This window comes from Tauraco erythrolophus, chromosome 4 (assembly GCF_009769465.1).
Source record: "Tauraco erythrolophus isolate bTauEry1 chromosome 4, bTauEry1.pri, whole genome shotgun sequence".
NCBI lineage: Eukaryota > Metazoa > Chordata > Aves > Musophagiformes > Musophagidae > Tauraco > Tauraco erythrolophus.
The window spans coordinates 67,335,013-67,357,179 of record NC_141468.1 but is presented as its reverse complement, the minus strand read 5'-3'; the positions used below and the strand labels follow the sequence as shown (position 1 = coordinate 67,357,179).

At 43.6% G+C, this 22,167-nt stretch overlaps 1 protein-coding gene across 1 annotated transcript in view; it reads right to left on the bottom strand.

The window, feature by feature from the left end:
• Positions 1–749: 749 nt before the first annotated feature.
• The window catches only part of CREB3L2 (cAMP responsive element binding protein 3 like 2), an 81,653-nt gene continuing 60,235 nt past the window's right edge, over positions 750–22,167 (bottom strand). Inside the window, exons 3-12 of the mRNA XM_086610376.1 lie at positions 21,602–21,765; positions 19,904–19,991; positions 17,923–18,104; positions 17,112–17,258; positions 15,311–15,369; positions 13,864–13,932; positions 4,108–4,207; positions 3,044–3,170; positions 2,139–2,364; positions 750–1,198 (exon numbers count right to left, since the gene is read on the bottom strand). Coding sequence (XP_086466502.1) covers positions 1,123–1,198; positions 2,139–2,364; positions 3,044–3,170; positions 4,108–4,207; positions 13,864–13,932; positions 15,311–15,369; positions 17,112–17,258; positions 17,923–18,104; positions 19,904–19,991; positions 21,602–21,765 — 1,238 coding nt within the window. The 3' untranslated portion in view covers positions 750–1,122. The remainder of the gene's footprint in view (positions 1,199–2,138; positions 2,365–3,043; positions 3,171–4,107; positions 4,208–13,863; positions 13,933–15,310; positions 15,370–17,111; positions 17,259–17,922; positions 18,105–19,903; positions 19,992–21,601; positions 21,766–22,167) is intronic.

Genomic DNA, 22,167 nt, shown 5'->3' with positions numbered 1-22,167 from the left:
GAAGCTCAATTCTCCTCATTGTGACTGCCTGAACAAAATTTTGCAAAGCTAATAAATACTATTTACAATAGTAACAGGAAGATGTCAAGGAAAGGAAAACACAGGACAATCAGAGACCAAGTCTACACAAGAAACTCCATCAACGCATCTAGAAGCCAATAAATTAAATCCATATGGTCCTCTCAGGAGGCACGCCTGGTTTGAGCCTTACATTGATTTAGTTTGTTGGGAAGGAACTGATTTAAGCTAAACAGATTAGCCCAAAGCAGACTAAAGGACATCCATTCAAAACATTGCATAAATTTAACAAAACCTGCTTTCTAAACAGATTTAGTTAAACTAGTGTAATTCTCCCTCATAGACAAGTGTGACAAGACAGCGACTGATCTTTGCTTGAATTCCACAAGGGTAGAAGCAGTAGGGAAGCCTACCGGGACTGCTTTCAACCCAGAGAAAAACCCACCCCACTAAATTATAAAGAGGCTGGAGGGGAGAAGAGGAAGAGCTAGGGGAGGACAATTTAGCAGCATCATTGCCCACCTCTCTCCTGTCTGTGCTGTTAATTCAGCAGTATCAGGGCCCTTTCTTGCCTCTCCAGAAGCAGGCTACACACATGCTTCCCAATCCCCCCAAAAGGCTCAAGTGCTAGAGACCAGTAGACACAGAGCTGTGGCTAGATTCTGAGCAGCATCATGCTGTATCTCCTCTTTTCCCCAACTACCTTCTCCCAAGAAACCTATGATCCACAAGCTCCCATCGGTTTTGCATATTTCACTCTTCTACAGAATGTCTTTGTGCTCAGATTAGGATGTGTGCCTGCACGCACACACACCCCCACCAGTCACCGGCACACTGCTGGCATCATCTGTCATCATAATTCAATCCTGCCCTTGCAGTATTAGACAGGAAAGGAATAAAAGCAAAGACAGGGACTGTGTGTGAAGTGAGGAAGGGAGTTACAAAGACAAGAGATCCCATCTGCAGTCACAGCCTCACCAGTCAATGCAGAAGTTGAACTCCCTCTCTTTTGTGCTTTGGTTCACTGAGGATGACAAGTCAGGGGGACTTTGGTTGGAAATATGTGGGAAAGAGAGAAGTCGAAGAAAAAAGGCCTTTTTATTTTTAAGAGGTGGCATTGACTCTTCTATCTATTTCAATTATCTTCAGTGTTTCATTTCCTTCTAGTTCGGAGTTGACTCTGTAGGGCACAAAAAAAAACAAAACAACAAAGGTTAAGGCTGATAGCTAGTCATTTTTAAAAGCACGTATCCTGCTTGAATTGGCTAATGCTAAAAAGGCACTCAGTATTTACCAGCTACTTGTCAGCTGAGTATGGCAACGCACTGAATTAGTCATCTCTTTGGCTTTAGGTATAACTTTGACACAAGTGCTCAGAAGGCATGCTTGGCGTGATGTGGCTCATCCTAGCCCTCAGAATAGCATGCTTCCAAACCAAATCTCTCTCTCCGCTATTTGGTGTGCTTGCCACTGCTTGTTAGCAGAGACCAAGGCCTGGGCCAACAGGACAGTGGCAGGACAAGAAAAGGTAGAGTGGAAAGAAAACTGCACACACATATATAAACCAGTGAATCTCTCTCTTTGCAGAGGCCCCAAAAACTTACATTTATGCTAAAAAAGGATTTAAAAATTATGAAGGAGCTCTGTGTTAAGTAGTTCAGATAAATTTACAAGTCTGTCTCTTCAGATTGACTCCCACAAACTTTTCACAGTAATGCTTTAGTAAGATCACTGCTGCGAGAAGCTCCAGCTCTTCACACCCTAACCTCATAGAAAGCCCAGTGAGTTACAGCCTCACATTTCCACCCAACTGGCAAAAGCTTATTCCTTTAGGAGACACAGAAGTAAGTGCTTAAGGAAGTGGGTAGGCACAACTTACAGGGGTTAGGTTTCTGGCAGAAGCACTGAGTTCAGTAGCTGCTTTACTACAATACTGTTGCAACCACTTCTCCAGAGTTATCAATAGCTTTGCCCATAAGCTCTCTAGGTAGAGACCCAACTCTTACTTCATGTTTCACAGTGGCCAGCATAGCTGAGCCCCTAGTCTTACTTCTGGCCTCCAGGCACAAATGACAGTAAGACTGAACACCCGTATGACAAGCAGCCCACCCTGCACTCACCGGTGCTGCTGCAGGCCCAGCAGCACTGATTTCTCTAGCCTCGTCTCGTTGGCTATTGTGAACTGCATGATATCATCCTGCTGCGTCCCCGGCACAGCTTCCAGGGACAGCGCTGCATACTTGGAGGTGTCTGCTTGCCTGTCATTGCGATCTGCAAAGGAGATCGGGCTTGACGACTCCTCCAGTTGGTGAGGCTCTTCATAAATTAGCAGACTCCTTGACCTCACTGCATACAAAGACAGAAGGCAAAAAGAGATGAGAAACAGGCAGCGCTGGTTATTTCAGGAAATGGAAACCATCAGAGCAGAACTAAAGTTGCAAAAGTCTTCTATTTTCATAGTGATTAACTGGTAATTGGATAGCTCAGGAAAGATACCACAGCAATGGTCCAGGTAGGGATCAAAAAGATCTGAATTAGTCACAAAACCAGAACAAAATTAAACAATCAGTTTGATAATATATGTTGAAAGCAACTAGTTCATTACAAGTAAGTAATCGTAACAGTTTCCCACTCAGTCCTTGGACTCTTTGTTGACACTGGTAAAGGAAACACCAGCTGATATCAGTTGCGCATTTTAACAGTATGAACATCTGCTACGGAGCAGAAATCCTGCTACCTTTTACAGACCACTAGCTTTAGTTCCACAACCAGAAACAAAACTGCTTTAAACAGAAGTACCAAGCCAGCTAGTGGGGAAAAGGCTTTGCCCGTGTTTATGAAATCTGCTGCCATCAGCCTAACTTGCCAAACTATCCTTCTTTGAAAAACACAGGTATATCAAGGAATGGCCAGGTAAGGAGCAGAAAAGCAAGAGGTGCTTGAGGAGGGGGTTAAGGATGGGGGTGGAAAACAAGCACCAAAGCACAACCAAGCAAAGAGCAAGACTGAGACAGTTGTTTCTTACCAATAGAGTCTGTGTAGGACTCTGGTGAGGAATGCTGCCTGGGCAAAACCATCTTTGTAGCAGAAGGATATGGCCCATAGCTCTGAGAGAAGCTGCCAAAAACTACTGCAAAGCACAGCACCACCATCTGTCAAAGGAAAGATGTAGAAGAGGTAAGTGTACTAGCTCTTGGCCCATATGTGCATCTCAAAACTAAGAATCAACACAAAGAAGATATGATACTTTTCAAAACAAATCATTTGAGGCTATTTTCATCACCACATACAGTGTCTCTCAGCAAAGGCACATATACAGTAACAATTCAATGTTTTAAAGGGCAGATTTCAATGCTGGAGTCTGTTTTCAATGTCTGCCACCATTCTGGCCTGTCGCTTTATTTACTCCCAAAGTTGAAAAGCAGACACAGCCACCATGTGTGTTTTACAGATACTGTCAGGAATTTCCAAGGTTACTTCTTGCTTTGAAGTGACAGAGAGGCTAGCAGACTAGGAGAACTGCTTAGGTCTTGAAAATAATTCCTATCAATTTATAGCACTAGTATAAAGAGAGCTTGCTGGCTGAGTGTGAGGAGGGAAAAGGGAAAAGTTTCATTCTAATCCTTTTCTTATCCTGACTACTATTATTGAAATAGGGCAGAGGTAGACTTAAAGCCTTAGTCATATTGTTATTTGGATGAGCAAGTTTAATTTTACTGGTATCAAAAGAACTGAGCATCAAAGGTCACATTTGTTTTCATTTTACAACTCTAGACACCATTTCTCACATATGATATTGTAGGAAATAATAAAATAGGTCACTCAGGAGCAGTGCTCCTTCTTTCATCACTGCAGCACCCTATCAAAATCACAGGCCCAGTCTCCTCCAGAATTTAATGACTTCTCACAACCATTAATCTTCATCAGCCAGGAGTCTCATCTACCTCAATATTAATTATGAAATTTTGAAAAGAACTCTCCCAAGCAGAGAATTTGCAAGTGAGAGGCTTTGCAGAACAAGAGATGTGCCTTTGAACACTGGAAAGAGATTCTCATTCCCTTACAACTCCCAGCTTTAGAGACACTCACCATGAGACAGGTCCCTGTCTGTGTGCTAGCTGCCTTACATGAACGGGACACTTTCCCAGCAACTACAGCTTGAAGTCTCTGCAACTGCTGCAGAAGTGTTCTGGAAAGCAAAGACAACAGACAAGCATCAAATGCACTGATCTCCTTGCTGGTTAAACACCTTTTTGCTTCAAATTCCACACCTGGGAATAATACAGCATTTATGACAAGATACATGCCATTTAAGTCCTCCCCTTGAAGTTAGTAGCAAGGAGTGTTTTCAGTTTTACAAGATTTTTACATGTATGAGCACTTTTCAAAAAGATATTTTGCCTTTCTCTCAACTGATGTCTCTGAACAATTACTTCTTCAACACTTTCAGAAGGCTCTTATAAATAAAAACTGTATTTTTGGTGTTTCTACACTAATGAATCTGGTAAGCATACGAACAACTGAAATGGCTCTATATGCAAGTGACTAGATGCATATACAACCTGGTTCTATATAATGAATTCAGCAGAAGTTTCACCAATACTTGAAAAGGTGCAGTAGCAAATTTATAATTGCGCTAAGTGGTGACAGAGGTATATGGCTACCTCCTTTTTCTGAAAACCTGTTGTACAGTAGTTTGGACCACATGCTGGGCCACTTTCAAAGAGAAGGTCTTAAAGCCAGACATAGGCACGGTCTCCACTTCTCAATTTCATTTATTAAGCAAAGCACTTTACTGCTATTTGCTAAATCCTCCAGGAGCTGACAAAAATCACAGATGCTTGAAGTGGCTGCTCTGACTGCGTTTTTTCAGACATCCCAAGCACAATGGCAGTTCTTTTGTGGTTGGCTGAAGTCAACAGTCAGGATTCTTCTGTCTTTATGGCTGTTTTTCTTCTGCTGTATCATCATCAGTTACTACAGCCAGGATACTAGTCATTTAAAAGGGAAATTATCTCAAAGAATGATTAATATAGGGCTTTCACAGCAGTTTTCATTTTGTTTTCATTAAAGCTTCTGACAGACAAGGAGTAACCCAAATGCTTGTCCTCGACACAGTCAAATATAGTGCAATTTTGCATCAAGACGTTAACTTTGCTGTTTGTTTCCAATTTTACTTTTTACTTTTACTGTAAGTCTCGCAACCTATTGCAGAGGGTAACCCTCACAAACTCCAGGCAACAGCTTTGGAAGCTGTGACGTCAAATGGTAAAGCAAGAGGCAAGGTCAGGATGTCAGAGAAAATAGAAGGATTATTTTAAGATCAAACTGGCTAAAAGCTAATTGCAGGACAGACCCAGAGGTGCCTTCACAGCTCAAGATACACTTGTCTGCCTATTATTATAGATTTTTTTAATCATCAATGCTCATTGCTAATTAGGGTTTAATGAATTCAAGGACTTAGAAATGCATTCTGAAATGAGCACAAGGCGTGCTCACAGCACAGATTTATCTGGGCCAGCAGATCCTTCTCAACTTATTAAGGAAGGATGTCTTGCATGCTCTTGAGAGGATGGTTGATTCTGCAATTCAATATTTTAAAAAAGAAAGTGATTTGTCTAATTCAGTCCTTTATTCACTATTAGAGAGACCACAGTCAAATTAAGAGATGAAAACACTGTCCATCACATAAATAAGACTATCCTAATTCCCTGCTCCCTTCTGTATCTTTCCTCAATTTCCAACCACTACATGGCATAGGGTTTACTTAGACCTGTATACACAGTATATATCATTTTCCAGCACAGAATGCGCTGCATACAGTATTCCCACCATACATCACCAGCTATGCTAGACAGCAATGTCTTTTTAACCCTTCAATCTCTGGGCTCTTACAGAAGAGTAAATCTTTCCCCCATTTCAGGCCTGAGTCACTGGGCTTGACTTAGAACAGCTCTGTGGAGCGAGGAGGAAGGAGCCCTCCTCCCCCCAGCTCGGGGGCTGGCAGCGGCAGCAGCCTTGAAACACTGATCATTCTTGCCACTTTTTGTGGAGGCGTCAGTGAGAAAACAGCTAATGGCTGGTGAGGAAAGCAACAGAGAAGAGGCAGTTCTCCTCACTTTGCTCATCTTTTCCTTTTTGTGTCTGATTTAAAAAACCTGCTGGGCAGAGTGGGCCCAGACAGCTGATTCCAAAATGCTCTCTTTTTTTGGAAAGTGTAATTAGGCAGGTATTCTGAGGTCTCCTATACACAGTGGAAGATTCATCATTCACCTTATTTACCAGCTACCTTCATATAAAATGTCTTTCTCCTCCAAGTCATTTACCTGTTTGAGCAGAGCTACTGTCTTCTCCTCAGCAGACAAGGACTCAGTGTTGGGAGCTGACAGGCTACAGGTGCATTTTCAAACTAAGATCAGGAGCCAAGGCAAGACCAAGAAACAAGTTTGTTCAGAGATGATACCAGTCTATCCTGCCAATGCCAAAATGAGGCACTCCTTGGTGCTTTTATTCTCTATTTGAATCTGGAATGGTGGAAGACTGGATTCCAAGGTCAAAAGATCTCCTTCCTCATACAAAAGTTGCCTTCATTGTTACTGGACAGTTGAAGGGATCATCCAGACTAAGAGAGGGAAAAGGAGCAGCTCTCTGCTCTGCAGGACAGGGAATTACATTGAACTGAGATGCTCCCTCTAAATAGCAGCAGGAAGGCCACAAACACTTTTAGTGAAACACTGCCTATGGCTAAGTCCTTACAGGAGAAAATGCAATCCCAAGGCAGTGTGCATAAGGGGGTTTGCACCCACAGGGATTATTTTCACTGTGTCTCTCACATTTTCCAAAGATATTCAATTAGAGGGTCACCTCTGTAGGAGGTGTGAACGTGCTTTCACGCTTTTCCCTGCCAATGGAAGCACCTCATAGGAAAGCTGTAAAGTGACTGAAGACTCCTGCTCTCTCTTCTGCACACTGCCAGCAAATTCACTGTGCCTATGATGTCTTGTTTTCTGGTGCACATTCACGTATTCATCTTCAGAAGAGCCCCTTTCACTACCAAAGTAAGGAACAAGTCAAGACTTCTCCTCTGCTTCCAGTGAAACTTTGATTAAGGAGAGAAAATTTGTCACTCCAGGACCTACCCACCTGGGATGCTTCCTCAATTCAGTGTTTATGTTTAAAATCTAACATCGATTTAAACAACAAAAAAAAAAAAAGACAGCTTCTAGGGGACATCAAACACTGTTTATTTGGATCAAGATTTTTCAGATAATTTATATACTTTGTAAGGAACAAAACCTGCTTTTGATAAGGAGAGAGAAAAATTATTCTGTCTTCCAAGTCTACAAACAGATTCCTTCTCTGCCTGTCCTATTTGTAAGAAAAAGAGAAAATCCCAAAGTAAGGTTTTCACCTCAAAGCAGAAAAAAATCCACAATTTTTCCTCATTTGAATTACAAAGAAAAAAATCCAGCAATTTTTCATCAAAGATGTTTCAGCATAAAAAACCTGTCCTGCTGCTTTGAAAACAAGTTGTTGCTCCAGGGCTGCCACGCTTTGTCAACTGTTCTAAGGGTGGTCTGAAAGAGAGGCCAACATATCTCATTGCAACTTAAATCCAGATCCATCACTCCTTGAAAACGACTTTATCAGCCTCTAATAAAGGAACAGCCAAGAAGCAAATCAGTGAAGTCTGGCAGCTTTGGTGCTAATAAACCCTTAGTGGGTCAGACTGATAATGCAACTTGATCTTTAGATGATTAGGAGTTGTACCAATAGCTCAAGCAGAGGCATGAGAAATGGAAGAACATCCCAATTGTATTTATAAAGCCATTGCCTTTAGGGTGCCTCTCTGTCATGTTCAGCCCAGTCAGGCAGCCAAGTTACCATGAAGCCACTCACTCACTCCTCCCTCCACCGGCTGTAGAGGAGAAAAACGTAAGAAAAGGCCTGAAGGTTGAGATAAGAACAGGGAGGGATCACCCACCAACCACGGTCCACAAATCAGACTTGGCTTGGGGACAAATCAATTTAATTCATTAACAGTTACTTCAGAGAGCAGAATGAGAAACAAAGATCTTAAAAACACCTTCCCTCCACCCCTCCCTTCTTCCTCGCTCTACCTCCTCCCGCAGTGGCGCTGGGGAACAGAGAATGGGGGTTGCAGGTCAGTTCGTCACATGCTGTTTCTGCCACTCCTTCCTTGAGGGGGAGGACTCCTCACACTCTTTCCCTGCTCCAATGTGGGGCCTCTTCTCACAGAAGACAGTCCTCCAGGAACTTCTCCAACATGAGTCCTTCCCCATCAGACTGCTCCCAGTGTGGGTTTTCCCCATGGAGTCACAGCTTCTTAGGGGGCAGCCACCCACTTCAGCGTAGAGTCCCTTCCCACAGACTGCAGATGCATCTCTGCTTCACTGTCAATTTCCAGCAGTGTGGGGTCCCTTCCCACGGGAGTCAGTCCTCTACAAACTCCTTCGGGTGCAGGCCTCTCTGCTCCAGTGTGGGGTTCTCCACAGGCTGCAGGTGGATCTTTGCTCCACCATTTCTCTCATGGGCAGCAGCAGGGCTGCTGCTCTCTCACCACGGGCTGCAGGAGAATCTCAGCTCCAGCACACCTCCTCTCACCCCACTGTCACTGACCTTGGTGTCTGTGTAGCTGTTTCTCTCAGATCTCAGTCCTCTCCCTGCTGCAGCCACACCAGGCCCGATGAACCTCAGCAGTCCTGGCAGGACAAGCTCTGCTCAGTGGATGCCCCGGGAGTGGGGAGCTTCGGAGCACTCAAAGCCGGAGTGCCGTCGCAGCCATCTCCAGTAGAGTGGTGGCAGTGCAGTGCAGGCAGCCATCTGAACAGGAGGTCAAAGGGTGGTGGTGGAGGCCTGGGGGGTCCAGCCCCTCACTTCCCCCTCTCTTCACTGCAGGTCTTGCCTGTCTCAGGTTCCTTTGTCCCCTTCTTAAATACGGCATTCGCAGAGGTGATGGTCAGCTCAGGCCTGGCCAGAAACCAGTCTGACCAGTTTTGGAGCCGGCGAAGCTTCTTGTATTTCCTTACAGGGGCTATCTCTGCAGCCCCTCCCCTTCTACCAAACCCCCACCACACTGCCAGAGTAGACATCTACACAACTTGCTAGTCATTACACTATCCGAGCAGCTCTAGCAGCTACTTGCATGCATTGTCTGTGTGACACACTCAACCATATGCTAATTGAATCCTATGTCTATCATTTTTCCAGGAAAAGTGATCACCTATTTATAAATACAGACTCAACAGAACTGAAAAACAAAACTACTTCTCTTATATCATACACAGTACCAGATGTTTCAAAAGTGCCTTTAAGCCCAAATACCCATGGCTCCCAGCAAGACAACACTGGCGTCAGAGACCATATTCAACCCCCTAGATCACTGGAAGCTTCTGCCTTTGGTCCCAGTGCCAAAATGTGAGCGGATCAAACCTTCTTGGTGACTGGGACACGTTAGTTCAACTCTTGGTGCCAACATGTTCTCACACCCTTTGCTTTCTAAGACAACAGTACCCTACAGGTTCAGACGCTCCTCAAACCAACAACAGCCTGGCTCACTTGCGGCTACAAGACAGAACAGATACGCATGCAATAATGTGCTTCCTTGCTTTTGAGATAACTGCCTAGAAAGGAACTTGGATGGGTTTCTTTTAAGGGACTGAGTCACATAAATTAGGAGAGGAAACATATGCTAGTGTTCTAATACTAAAGATGTCAAAAATGCTGCAGACACCCACTCAGAGTAACGAGAATTAAAAACTCCCCTGCGTCTTGATCCCCAGCCTCCCGCCTTGCCTTTTAAGATGCATGAATGTCAAGGGAGATGCTTCTGGATGCAAAGTTTTTGACCACACTTGCACCTTTTACATTACATCTTTCCAGATCCAGAATTTCTGGCTTAGGCAGGCTCTCGGGGAAGATTCTTCTAAGTTTTTTCATGTTACTGAGAATAATATAGGAACATTTTTACCAGAAGAAATTTTAGTGTTTCCATGATTTGGTGCCAGATTTGGAAATGCCAGCAGGGTTTCCCTGAAGTCTTAGGTATGTATCTGTGCAAATTTGTTCTATATATAGAATAACACGCTCTAAAAAACTGATTGCACATACTGAAAGGAAACTCTACTGTTCAATAGTTATATGTTTTGGAAATTGCTCTTCAGTTCCTCTCAACTCCAGCCAGACTATAAAAACATGATACTGACTGACAGAACATACATGTGTGTGAACTTTTAGGTAAGCAGTTATAGCCCAATTTTCCAACAAGATAAAAAAACAACTTTGTCTTCAGCTACACTTGAATGCATGAACATTTTTACATGTTATCACAGCTCTTATTTTCCTGTTATCTTTCCTCTACTCTTACAATTTTTCAGAAAAAAAAAAAAAATCGACAGTTCTAACGTTTGTAGATCTACTTTTAGATAATACCTTCGACAACGTCTTACTTTTTACTGCATTTAACACTCAAAATTGCAGTTAAAGTCAACTGGGGCTCTGCTTTGGGCATATTAAGATATGTGTGTGTATGACTGTGTGCTAGGTACTCTGAGACAAAGTCCTAAACATATAAATTTGGTCACTAAGAAATGAACTGACATTGCACAATTTTGACCATCACTGCTTTGAACTTTGATTCCTGACTGTACATAGGAGATGGAAGTACCAGCTATAGGATGCTGTGAAGACAAGTTCTGAAACATTTGAACAGTTCCTGGATGCCACATCAAGGCTCTATGCAAATACCAACGAGGAAACCAGACATTTAGAATTCACCATAGGAAGTGGATAATGCACATTAAACAAGGACCTGGAATCATTCTCCGAATGAGATACTTGCCCAATTTTACACTATATAAGGCAAGTGACTCTTTAAGGTGAAAAAACCCATAATGTGGTATGTTACATAATTAGGCTTGATGAAAGCAGGTGTCATGGTTTAGCCCAGCTGGCAGCTAAGCTACCATGCAGCCACTTGCTCCTGCCTCTCTTCCCCCTTTACCCCCTTCCTCCCTGGGGAGGAGAGGAGAAAAATGTAACAAAAGGCCTGAGGGTCCAGATAAGAACAGGGAACACCTACCAAACATGGCCTTGAGCAAAATAGACTGCACGTGGGGACAAATCAATTTAATTCTTTAACAGTTACTTCAGAAAGGATAAAAAGAAATAAAGCCAGATCTTAAAAACGCCTTCCCCCCACCCCTCCCTTCTTCCCTGGCTCTACCAACTCTCCACAGCAGCGCAGGGGGATGGGGAATGGGAGTTGTAGGTCAGTTCATCACACACTGTTTTCTGTTGCTTCTTTCTCCTCAGGGGGAGGACTTCTCACACTCTTTCCCTGCTCCAATGTGGGGCCTCTCCTCATGGAAAACAGTCCTCCAGGAACTTCTCCAAGTTCCTCCTGCAGGATGCAATCTTTATTCGTCAGATTGCTCCAGCGCGGGTTTTCCCCATGGAGTCACAGCTTCTTAGGGTGCAGCCACCCGCTCCAGCGTGGAGTCCCTTCCCATGGACTGCAGATGCATCTCTGCTCCACTGTCAGTCTCCAGCAGCATGGGAGTCCTTCCCATGGAGACAGTCCACTACGAACTCCTTCGGGCACAGGCATCTCTGCTCTAGCATGGGGTCCCCCAGAGAACCCCACATTCTCTGGGACTGCAGGTGGGTCTCTGCTCCACTGTGTTTCTCATGGGCAGCAGGGGGGCCACCTGCCATCTCACCACTGGCTGCAGGGAACCTCAGCTCCAGCACATCTTCTCCTGTTCCATCATCACTGACTTTGGTGTCTGCGTAGCCACTTCTCTCAGATCTCAGTCCTCTCTCTGCTGCAGCCACACCAGGCCCGATCGGCCCGATGAACTTGCCAATGTCCCGGCAGGAATGAACTCCGAGTGGGTGCCCCAGGAGCGGGGCACTCTGGAGCTCTCCAAGCTGAGCTGCCGCAGCTATCTCCAGTTGAGTAATGGTGGCCCAGTACAGGCAGCTGCCTGTCTCAGAGGGCCAGCCTCTCATCTCTCCACTCCCTTGGTCCTGCTTGGGTCAGGTTCCTTTGTCCCCTTCTTAAATATGGCATTCGTGGAGGTGCTGATTGGCTGAGCCCTGGCCAGAGACTGGTCTGACCAGTTTTGGAGCCAGGGAAGCTTTTTGCAGCTCCTTACAGGGACCATTGCTGCAGCCCCTTCCCTGCTACCAAAACCCCACCACATAACCCCAGCACAGCAGGCACTTTTGAAAATTTCTCAGTACTTCAATTTAAGCTTTAACAGATTTTAGATACAGTTTGTATCTAAACAGCCAAAACAGCATCGCCACGAATTACAAGAATTTCTGTGCGGAGGGTCAGGAACATCTGCTTCTCTGCAGGAGATTACAAATCAATATCAATGCTATTGCAGAGGGAAGAAAACAATGCAACTCATCCCACATGCTCAAAACATGAAGGATTTGGAGATAATATCATTTAGCCAAATATTTTTAGAAAATTTACCATGAGAGAATTAAGATGATCAAATAATAGAGAAGATGCTAAAGGTCCTGTCTAAATGGATGGACAATACCAACAAAGCTGTTTGCACAACCGCATCCACAACAACTCAGAGATGAAAACAGCTGGTCAAATTTAGCTGAACTGGGGAGAACAACTCTAGGCTTGACAACATGTTGTCACTGAGTGGTTCATCAACACCTGCATCTTTCCTTAGAGCAGCTGGCTTCAGCACCTCCTGGGACAGATCTTGGGAGAGAACACCCTACTCCACACCTACAGAGCAATTCCTGGTTCTTTTATGTAAAACCTTGGAGGAAGATACAAGAGGCACAGAAATGGCTTGGCTCTCTTTAAACAAGCAGCAGATGTCTTTATGCATGAGCAATGTGTGGGAGACACTCTTCAGCAAATTACAGTGCTACAGGGTCTGGCTCCATGAAATTAGAGATTGGATCCGGAGATTAGAAACAACACATGCCACTCAATTAGCAATACACTGGCTGCCAGACAAGCTCTAGGGCCATCTTCCATGATCGTGGGTCTTATCTTCAAAATCCAGCCTCCTCCCACACTTCAGTGCTACTATCATGTTCAGTGGTAATATTCAACCATCCCTACAAATGCCTCTAACTAGAAAGTGTTAACAGTGGGCTTATCTAGTATCTAGAATTTGCCATCATTAGAGAACACATCGAGCATAAGCCATGACTGACACTCCACTCTCAGCTAACATCCAACTAAAAGTTCAGCTATCCAACATTTTCTGCCATGTGTCCTTTGAGAAAGCCACTGAATCATCCGTTTCTTCAGAAATGAAGAAACAAAAAGCTGATTTTCCACTTCCAAATGAAGGGAATTCTGGGGTGTGAGATGGTTAGAAAGATGCATAATAATAGCAATGACATCTAGTAGTTCAGAAGAAACTAATAATGACTCTTGAGCTTCAGCATTGTAATTTCTGGAAGTGTCATGTTCCAGGTCAAGGTCTCCTGCCAAAACAGTCTTTCACTAAATGAAGACAATTTGGAGAGTTGGGCTGTAGCTTTTTGTTTGTTGTGTATCACTAATTATGTTTCCTTGGGCAGTGGAAGAGCTCAAAGAGTAGTGCTAAAGGTTTCTCAAGCACACCACAGGCTAGGAAGACAGACCTGACATCAAAGCCTCCATGCTTTGTATCACATTGCAGTCACAATAATTGGCCTTCCTCATCTTTCTCTCACATTAACCACATCAGATACAGCTATTGTTCACATTTCAATTGATCTCTTAACTTCTAGATTTTCACTTTTGACTATTATATCGCACTACAGTTTTGTTTTATTTCCTTCATACATTACCTGTTAGTATTCTCCAGGACTTCAACCTTCTTACGCAGCTCACTATTTTCATTTGAACAGGTCTCAACTCTGAAGACAGTACAAGGAAAGAAAGAGGAATTTAAAAAATCATTAATTTATTAAAAATATGGTAAAACAAACCAAACTTGCTTTCACAAAGAGCTCTATGATCTTGCCTACATTTAATGAAAAGTTACACCAACAAACTTTAGTCGTAATCTTTAATCATACTTCATAGTGTAAAAGACATTGCAAAAGATACTACTAGCTGTGGAGCACCTGCTTACAGGGCTCAACTACATACCACTAGGTGCAGCTTACTCAGGATGGGCTGCAACTACTTTTTGCTCCTTGAAACAGCAATAGCAAAGACCCTGCTCAGATTGTCTCTGTGAATCGAGCCATGGGACAGATACAGCATATTCTGTGACTTTTAAAGTATTTATGTTGTTAGCAAGTATTTTGTGCAAAGGTGTTCCTTTGCACTTCATTGCTAGGATAAGGCACCAAGCAATTTGGCAAATCCCATGCTCCTGAAATCAGATCCTTGAATTTCAAGTTTACGGAGGCTAATAAGCCAGGAGATGAATACCCAAGAGAGTGTTCATTTCCACACTGCCCCTGGAAACCCCCTAAACTAAAGGATATTACTATGTAACACGGCACATAAGAGGTCCAAGTAAAAATATGGGACTCCTAAAAAGACAAACATGATTATCTGGAATATCTTCAAGAAGGAAAAAGGTAACGGGAAATAGCTTTGATATCTGCATAGAGTAGAATTTCACAAGAGTAACTCTGAGAAAGCAAGACTTGGCTATAAAGAGATAAGAAGTTAAAAAAAAGAAATTACATGAAGGCTATCACCAAATATGGTACAAGGGGTTTAACAGACCCATCTGGTGAAGCACTTTACAGAAACACTAGAATACTTGTCTCTTGGAAGAAAGATTAATTTGGGATATAAATCACTAAACTGGGGGTTTGGCTCCTTCTCGCTAAGGGAAGTTGATGGGTCACATGCTGTTTTCCTGAGTCCTGCTTATTTTCCCAGGCAATCCTGACTCACCCACTTCCTATTTCTGTCTCCACCTGCACTAGAAGACAGAACATATTTACTCTGAATCCACCTTTCCCTGGACACTGCCTTCCCACTAGGTCAACAGCTGCTCGAGGAAGAGACCAATAGTAGAAGGGTCTTGCCTTATTTAAGGTTTAAATTTTTTGTTGGCATGTTAGCAACGTGTTGCAGGTAGACACAGTTATGAATGCAGCACCTCAGCACACGTACAAGCAGAAGCCAGAAGAAGGGCCTTTTCTCAGTCATAACCACGAGATGGCAGCTGGCACTCTGTGCACAAAACAGTCCCAGCATCAACAGCTGGATCCCTTCCCAGCCCAGCAACTAGTGCAATTGGCCTGCTTGAAACAGTAGAGGCTGGCTTACTTTTTTTCCAGACTGTCCATGTATTCTTTCTTTTTTCTTCTACTTTCCTGGGCAGAGATCTAAGGGAAAAGGAAGAAAAACACCAAATATTTGCACAGAAAAAAAAAGTATCAGAGAAGAACTAATAAACTGGCAAAAACGCCTGACGTTATTAGATTCAAGCCTCCATGCTGTTCTCGTTTCTATTCCTGGCAAGCAAAGCACTGATTTGGTCCGTTTCCACATCCTGAAGCAAGACTGCTCCTCTCAGTAGTAGGAAAAAATCATTCCTTGCTCTTACAGAACTAACCTTAAAAAGCAAATCAGATTCACCTGGAGAGCTTATCCTAGGACAAATACTAAAAGATGATCCCAGGACAATGCCCTGCATCTGGGAGAGGAAAAGCCCATGCATGAATTAGAAAGCAGTTTTGTAGAAAAAGACTTGGGGGTCCTGATGAACAAGTCAAACATAAGTTAGGAATGCGCCCCTGTAGCAAAGGTGGCCAACCAGATCCGGGTCTACATTAACAAGATGGTAACTAGCAGGTCGAGAGAAGAGTTCTTCCCCTCTATTCAGTGCCTGCAAGACCACAGTTAAGTATAGTGTACAGTTTGTGGCTCTGAAATAAATAATTTGGATGTACGGAAGCGAGTCCAGAGGAGGGCCACTGCTATAATAAGAGTGCTGGAGCACATGACATATCTGGAAAGACAGAGAAAGCTTGGTTTGTTCAGATTTAAGAAGAGAACACTAACAAGGGAATCTTATTGCTGCCTTCAGCTATCTTGCGTAGTGAAACGATGTTTGAGTCTTCTCAGAGGGGTACAGCAAAATGGCAAGAGGCATCAAATACAAGTTGCAACAAGGGAAATTCCAATCAGATGTTAAGAATGTCATTTATTTATTTTTACCACAAGAGCGACCTAATATGGGAACAGGTTGCCCAGAAATGCTGGGGACTCTTCACCCTTTGAGACAGTAAAACATGACTGGACAAGTCCCTGAGCAACTTGATCTAAGATGACTCTGCTATCAAAGCAAGGAGTTGGATCAAAGGACCTCCGGAGATCCCTTCCAATATAAATGACTGATTACATGAAAGTGGTACATAAAATGCACAGTTCACTTCCAAACATTTTGAAAAAATATATTACAAGACCAAATTCCAATTCAGTGTAGGCAAATTTACACCTCTATCTGCAAAAACAGTAAAAGAATGCATTAACTTTGAAAGATGTGCTAATATCCTCTAGAACACGTGAGCTGGACAAGTACGAAAAAAAAGCTTTCCTCCCTATCACTAGTTCTTCCCTATGTTGGAAGAAAGAAAAGACTTGTAGGGCATTTCACAGCCTTGGTATCAACCATTCATTTAAAGGTCATGGAATTCAGTGATCAAAAGACTAGGGCACTGAAACACAGTCAGATTTTAAAACGTGAAACAGTGGAAAAGAACACCTTCATCACCACGGAAAGAACACAGAGGTCTTTGCCTACCATAAGGGTAGGATTGTACCGTTTTTAAAACGGAGCCAAGCAACAGCAACTTAATACCCTGCTTACTAAATACTCTATTGTTCTTGTGTTCAGGTAAATACCTAGGCAGAGGCACGCTGTCACAGCGACAGACAATTTGATGGATGTGTTTAGGAACAAAGAAAAAGACTTTATTAAAAGACATCTTCCAGCATTCAACAGTCCCACAGATCATTACTGCAGAATTGCTGCAGCATCTTTTTAAATGAAGGATGAGTAGGAACTACCCAGCAAAGCTGAAGGAAGTGTAGGAACTACCCAGCAAAGCTAACTAACATTTACCTTGTTCTTTATTTTCCTGCGGATTTTCTTCAGCACCTTCTCCTCTGCTTTCGTCAGGGGCAGTTTCGTAGGGATCGGGTACCCCTCTGCTATCAGCGTCCTCTTCTCCTCCTCTGTCAGGATGAGTGGGCCAGTCCCCTGTAATTTCTGCAAGTGTCATAGAAGCAAAATAATATGACAGTAAGTGCACACAGCCCTAGAGAAAAGGGTGTTAGGGAAGAGAGGCAGCAGACCTCCCACTTCAGAGAGGACTCTGCCTACTAACACAGCAACATCTTGCAACTGGGAATGCGTGGAACAGAAAGACCTTTTAGATAGCTTCCATTCAGAGATCAAACCTTTGGGACAGCATTCCCTCTAAACAGTTGTTCTCAGCCCAGCTCTGTACACACTGAGGCCAACAGTAAAACTTCTCTTGGCTTAAACACAGAGACAAGTGAGAAGCACTATTGAAAATCCCTCCCTAAAGATCACTTCCAGCTTTCGACAAGACAAGAGGACAGATGCAGATCTACCAGGGACAGGTTAACCCAGCAGGGTTAGGCCCTAATGCAAAACACAAACCATGGTTTTGTTTTGAGAGAGAAACCTAGTAACACTGTTGAACCCTGTCTCAGCTTAGAGGAGAGGCACACACTGTTCTCTGTGGGAACAGAACAGACCAGTGAGCAAGAATTACTGGATCTGCAGTTTTGACCGGAGATGGGTTCATCAAAAGAACAAGAGAAAGTTAGCAAATCCATGGCAAAACCAGTAATTTAAAAAAAAAAAAAGAGACAGACAGACAGATGCTGGAGGCAACCCAACTTACATGTGGTGCAGTCAGGAGAGGGGAATTAGAGAGCGCTGAAGCTGTGCGCGACGTCACTTTAGCCGTGGCTTGTAATTGGATTGGGCTGGAAGGAGGGAGCGATCTAGCTGGGCTCTGCCCTCCTTCAGAGTCACTGCCATGGCTGCTGGGAGGGGTTGGAGGCAAATGCAGGGGATCCACTGCTAAATGGCAAGAGTGACATATAACACAAGGTTGTGAAGTGCTAATTTAAATTTCCACTAAAGTCCCCACCACCACCCAGTTTCCACAACTAGGACTCTACTAAAAAATGGATCCAGTAAAAGCAGCAACTTGAAGATTTTCAGGGCATGCAGGTCTCCAAAGGAAGAATGAAATGTAGCAGCTATCTTTAGTTTCAATAGACAAAACAGGGCTCTGCGCATATGCTCCAGTCGTTTCTACCTACACTTCAGCTTCTTCTCCAAATGCTTTGAGGTTTAGGTATAGCCCTCCAGTACAAGTCCCCTGTCCCTGGGAAACCACAATAATAGAGGGCTCTGAGCCAGTATGCTTTCTCTCCAAAAGCCAATATCCTAACTTTGCTGTGGATTAAAAAAATATCACCAGTATTTTCCAAGAGAAGGTCTCATGTCCAAGGTGTTATATGAACAGGGAGGAGAGAGATAATCTGCCTCCTAAGGACCTGGTTTGGCACAACTGTGACAACCTAGTGACAGCGAAGGCTTTAATGTACTCATGGAGCATGGGCAGCATAGGCAACCACTCCAGGAACCTCTCTCACACTGTGCTATCCAGGGCCATACGCTAACTTCCACTGCACTTGTAGCCAAAAGAACTTGTGCTAGAATTGGCAAACAAAGTGCTGTTTATGACCAAATGGGTCTGGATCAAGAGAAACAGGACAATGTCTCACCTACTCATATTACATGGACAATTAGCAGATATCCAAACCAGCCATAATTGTCATTTTTTCTCTGAGATAAATTTACAGCAATGAAAATTGGGAGTAGGAAGATACAGGGTTGAATTTGCCACCTTCCACTTCTGTTATACTTTGCAAATTTGAGTTGAAAAGATCAAATGGACAGTGAGCGAGGAAGGAAGAAAATAGTAACAAAAAAAAAGCTAATATATATGAGCTCTTTTTGTCTAGCATCTTAACTCTAGTAGCTGCCAGGAGAAGATACACACTTGAAAGACTGCAAGGTCCTTAATCCTACAAATTGAGCAATCAAATCTACGCCATGGGTTGAGATATAGCTTCCCTTTTTCCACCTGCTCCATCACTTGCTTCTCTCCCTAGAGCAGTTCTACTTACCTACACAAACGAATTCACTAACAGAGTATCAAGTGTTCCTAACTGAGATGCAGTTATCTGCTCATATTCAGCCCAAATATTTGGCTCCTTCAAACTTTCCTTGGGTTGACAGATTATGTGCCACAAAACCATGTTCAGCTTTCAGAGCAGGGATCATTGCTCCTCCTTCCTCTTTTATAGATTAGTGCAAAGGGATCCTGGTGGTTCTTAAAAACTCTGCTAAATCTAATGCTACAAACAGATGCAACTAAATTTTAACTTCATATAAACTCACATCCTTGCTTTTGCATCAGAGGTTAAAACAGTAAAGTTTCTACTTATGCTCTTCATGTTTTATATGCCTTAGTGAAGTCCCCTCAAATTGATTTCTTTTCTACCCTAAATAATCCTGTACTTTAAGGATTCAAGCTCCCTCAAGCAACTGTACAATTGTTAATACATTACAGACAAAAAAGGGATCATTTTCTTTGTGATGAGCAAGGAGAAAAAAAGGAAAAACACATAAATGGGTCAGGGAGAGCCTGGCTCTTCAACAGCCTGAGCTGAATCCCTAGAAGGCAACAGCTTCAGCCTGAAGATTAACATGGCAAACGAGGAAGTCAAATATTTAATCAGGGTAAAGTACATTCATTGTGCATTCTGGTCATCTACCCCTGCATTTTGGGTTGGTAATTAACAGACCTTCCTTAGAAGAGAGGTTCAGGAACTGATCCACTTCATGGGGCTCCAATTTAATCTCTGGAAGAACTTTCTGGCTCAGTGGTTTCATCTAGAAAAGAGAAATTAACAGCATGAAAATCCAAAGCACACATCTTAAAAATCTTAATAGAAGAATACAAGGATGACTTCTCCATAAATGGAGAGGTTTCCCTCTCCTCCTGCTCTGCTACAGGCAAAGCTTTAACTGCTTCACAAAGTTTGCTAAACCAGGCTACAGAGAACACTGCCCTGACTACTCCCACTGTGGCTTTTCTTACTACTATATTTAGCCAAATAAAAGATTACGCCTCAGAGATGACATTTCAGACTGAAAGCTAGCATGCAACCCACTCAAATTACTTCTCTTAGCAACAGAGCTGCTGCTAGGATTTGCTGGACTGCACAGTCTGTTTGAGCAGAGACAGAAACACTCCTGGCAGTGGAGGAGAGCCTGTTCAAGACCGCTGTCATCTAAGAGAAAAAGCAAGGTTCCTGTCAGTGTACACCTGATTATCAGACCCAAGTCCATTTTATGGCGTGGAGGAGCAGGAAAAGAGACAGTTACAGCTGACCAAAGTTTGAAAGACATCTGGCTTGCCCTCTTGACAGGGCTGGGGCATCAGGCTGCCAAACTGTTGCCCAGAGTCTGCCTGAATGCCACATTCCCAGGCTTGAGGAAGTCAGCCTGGCACATCAGCATGCTCATCGCGGCCAAAATCACTCTCAATAACCTGTGTAACTAATCTATGCAACAGTAACGAGGCACCAGCTAGTCCCAATACACTCTTTGCAAATCATGGCATCTCAAGCTGCAGCAGGGATGTGTATGTGTCTAGGGACAGCATGTACTAGGGACAGCACATTCAGACTAGAAGAGGATTATGGGAAACTTGTGTTTAATTTTTTTCAGTTTCTCATAAAATAATTTCTGTTGCACATATTTCTGATCCACATCCAAGTGGAAACATTTATTTTCAGCGTATACTAACTCCACCCGGCCTGGACTGACATCGCACCCTGGGGACTGAGAACAGTCATGCTTCTTCCTTCATGGACAGAGGACTCTGGTGAGCCATCAGCTGCTGCAGTTCATTCTCCTTAACTCAACCACAGCTAAACTAAGCCCTTGAGAATGCCCACTGGCTGCTCCAGCCGTGGTAAGAAAGGCATCATAAATGCTCCTTATGAGGCAGGCTGGTGCAGAAGCAGCAGCTCAAAATGTCAGAACTTCATAGATCTAGCAAAAGTGATTTAGTTTCAAACAAGAAGTCTTGTTCTGATTAGAGGATGGCACAGCAGCACTAAAGCAAGTTATTACGGAAGACACTTAGCTTGACCCAGGCTCAATAACGCAAATAGGTTAGTCAGTTCAGGTGGCACTGGTTCATTAGAAACTCTTTAAATATTTTCAACAACACTGAGCCCCGGGCTTTGGGGCTAGCATAGAGATAAAGCTGTATATTCCACCACTGAGACCTGAGGATGTAGATAAGTGTTTTGAAACACAAGCTCTTACAGCAGCAGTGGGACACCAGCAAACATTTAAAAATACTAAAGCAGGCTGCAGTGTGCACCCTGAATTGACAACCTTTGGCACCAAGGAGGCTACACTGGTATGCAGAGTCTTAGGAGAATCTGTAGCTAATTGTGCAGACAGGAGAACAGAAAGCCTGCAAGTACCAAGGTGTCCGTCTGTAGCTCAGGTTCCTCCTCCAGCGACGTGGCCGTGACAGTGAGACTGACTGAGGGAGCAAGGCCTGACGTCTCACACAACGCTGGCTCAGTCTTTATGGCTGCTGGAGTCAGCTCTGTAGCCAGACACCATTCCTCATTTTCCAGGTCACCTGCCAGGGAAGGAAATTGGACACCACATGTTTAGGTCAGAGACAGAAAGACTACAAATGAAAATAATGTCATCCCCCCTCCAGAGAAGGGAAACAAACACAGAAGGCATTTCAGTCTATCAACAAAACTCTGCCCTTACTATTCAGCTCTCAGTCGATACAGACAACCCTGCCATTTCAGGGCTGTAACCCAATCCTAGCCCCAGGATACAGAGAGGAGCAGCGAGGAAAGACACAGAGCACTAATCGCTGTACATTGCCGAAAGCTGCTAACACACAGCAGAACAAGAATAAACAAGCCATCGGGTAAAGCAGCCAGGGAGCCATGTCCTACACACGCTAACGCCTGCTCACTCTGTTTTATTCCTCCGTGTAGAGATAGCGTTTTGCCAGGCTTCGGCT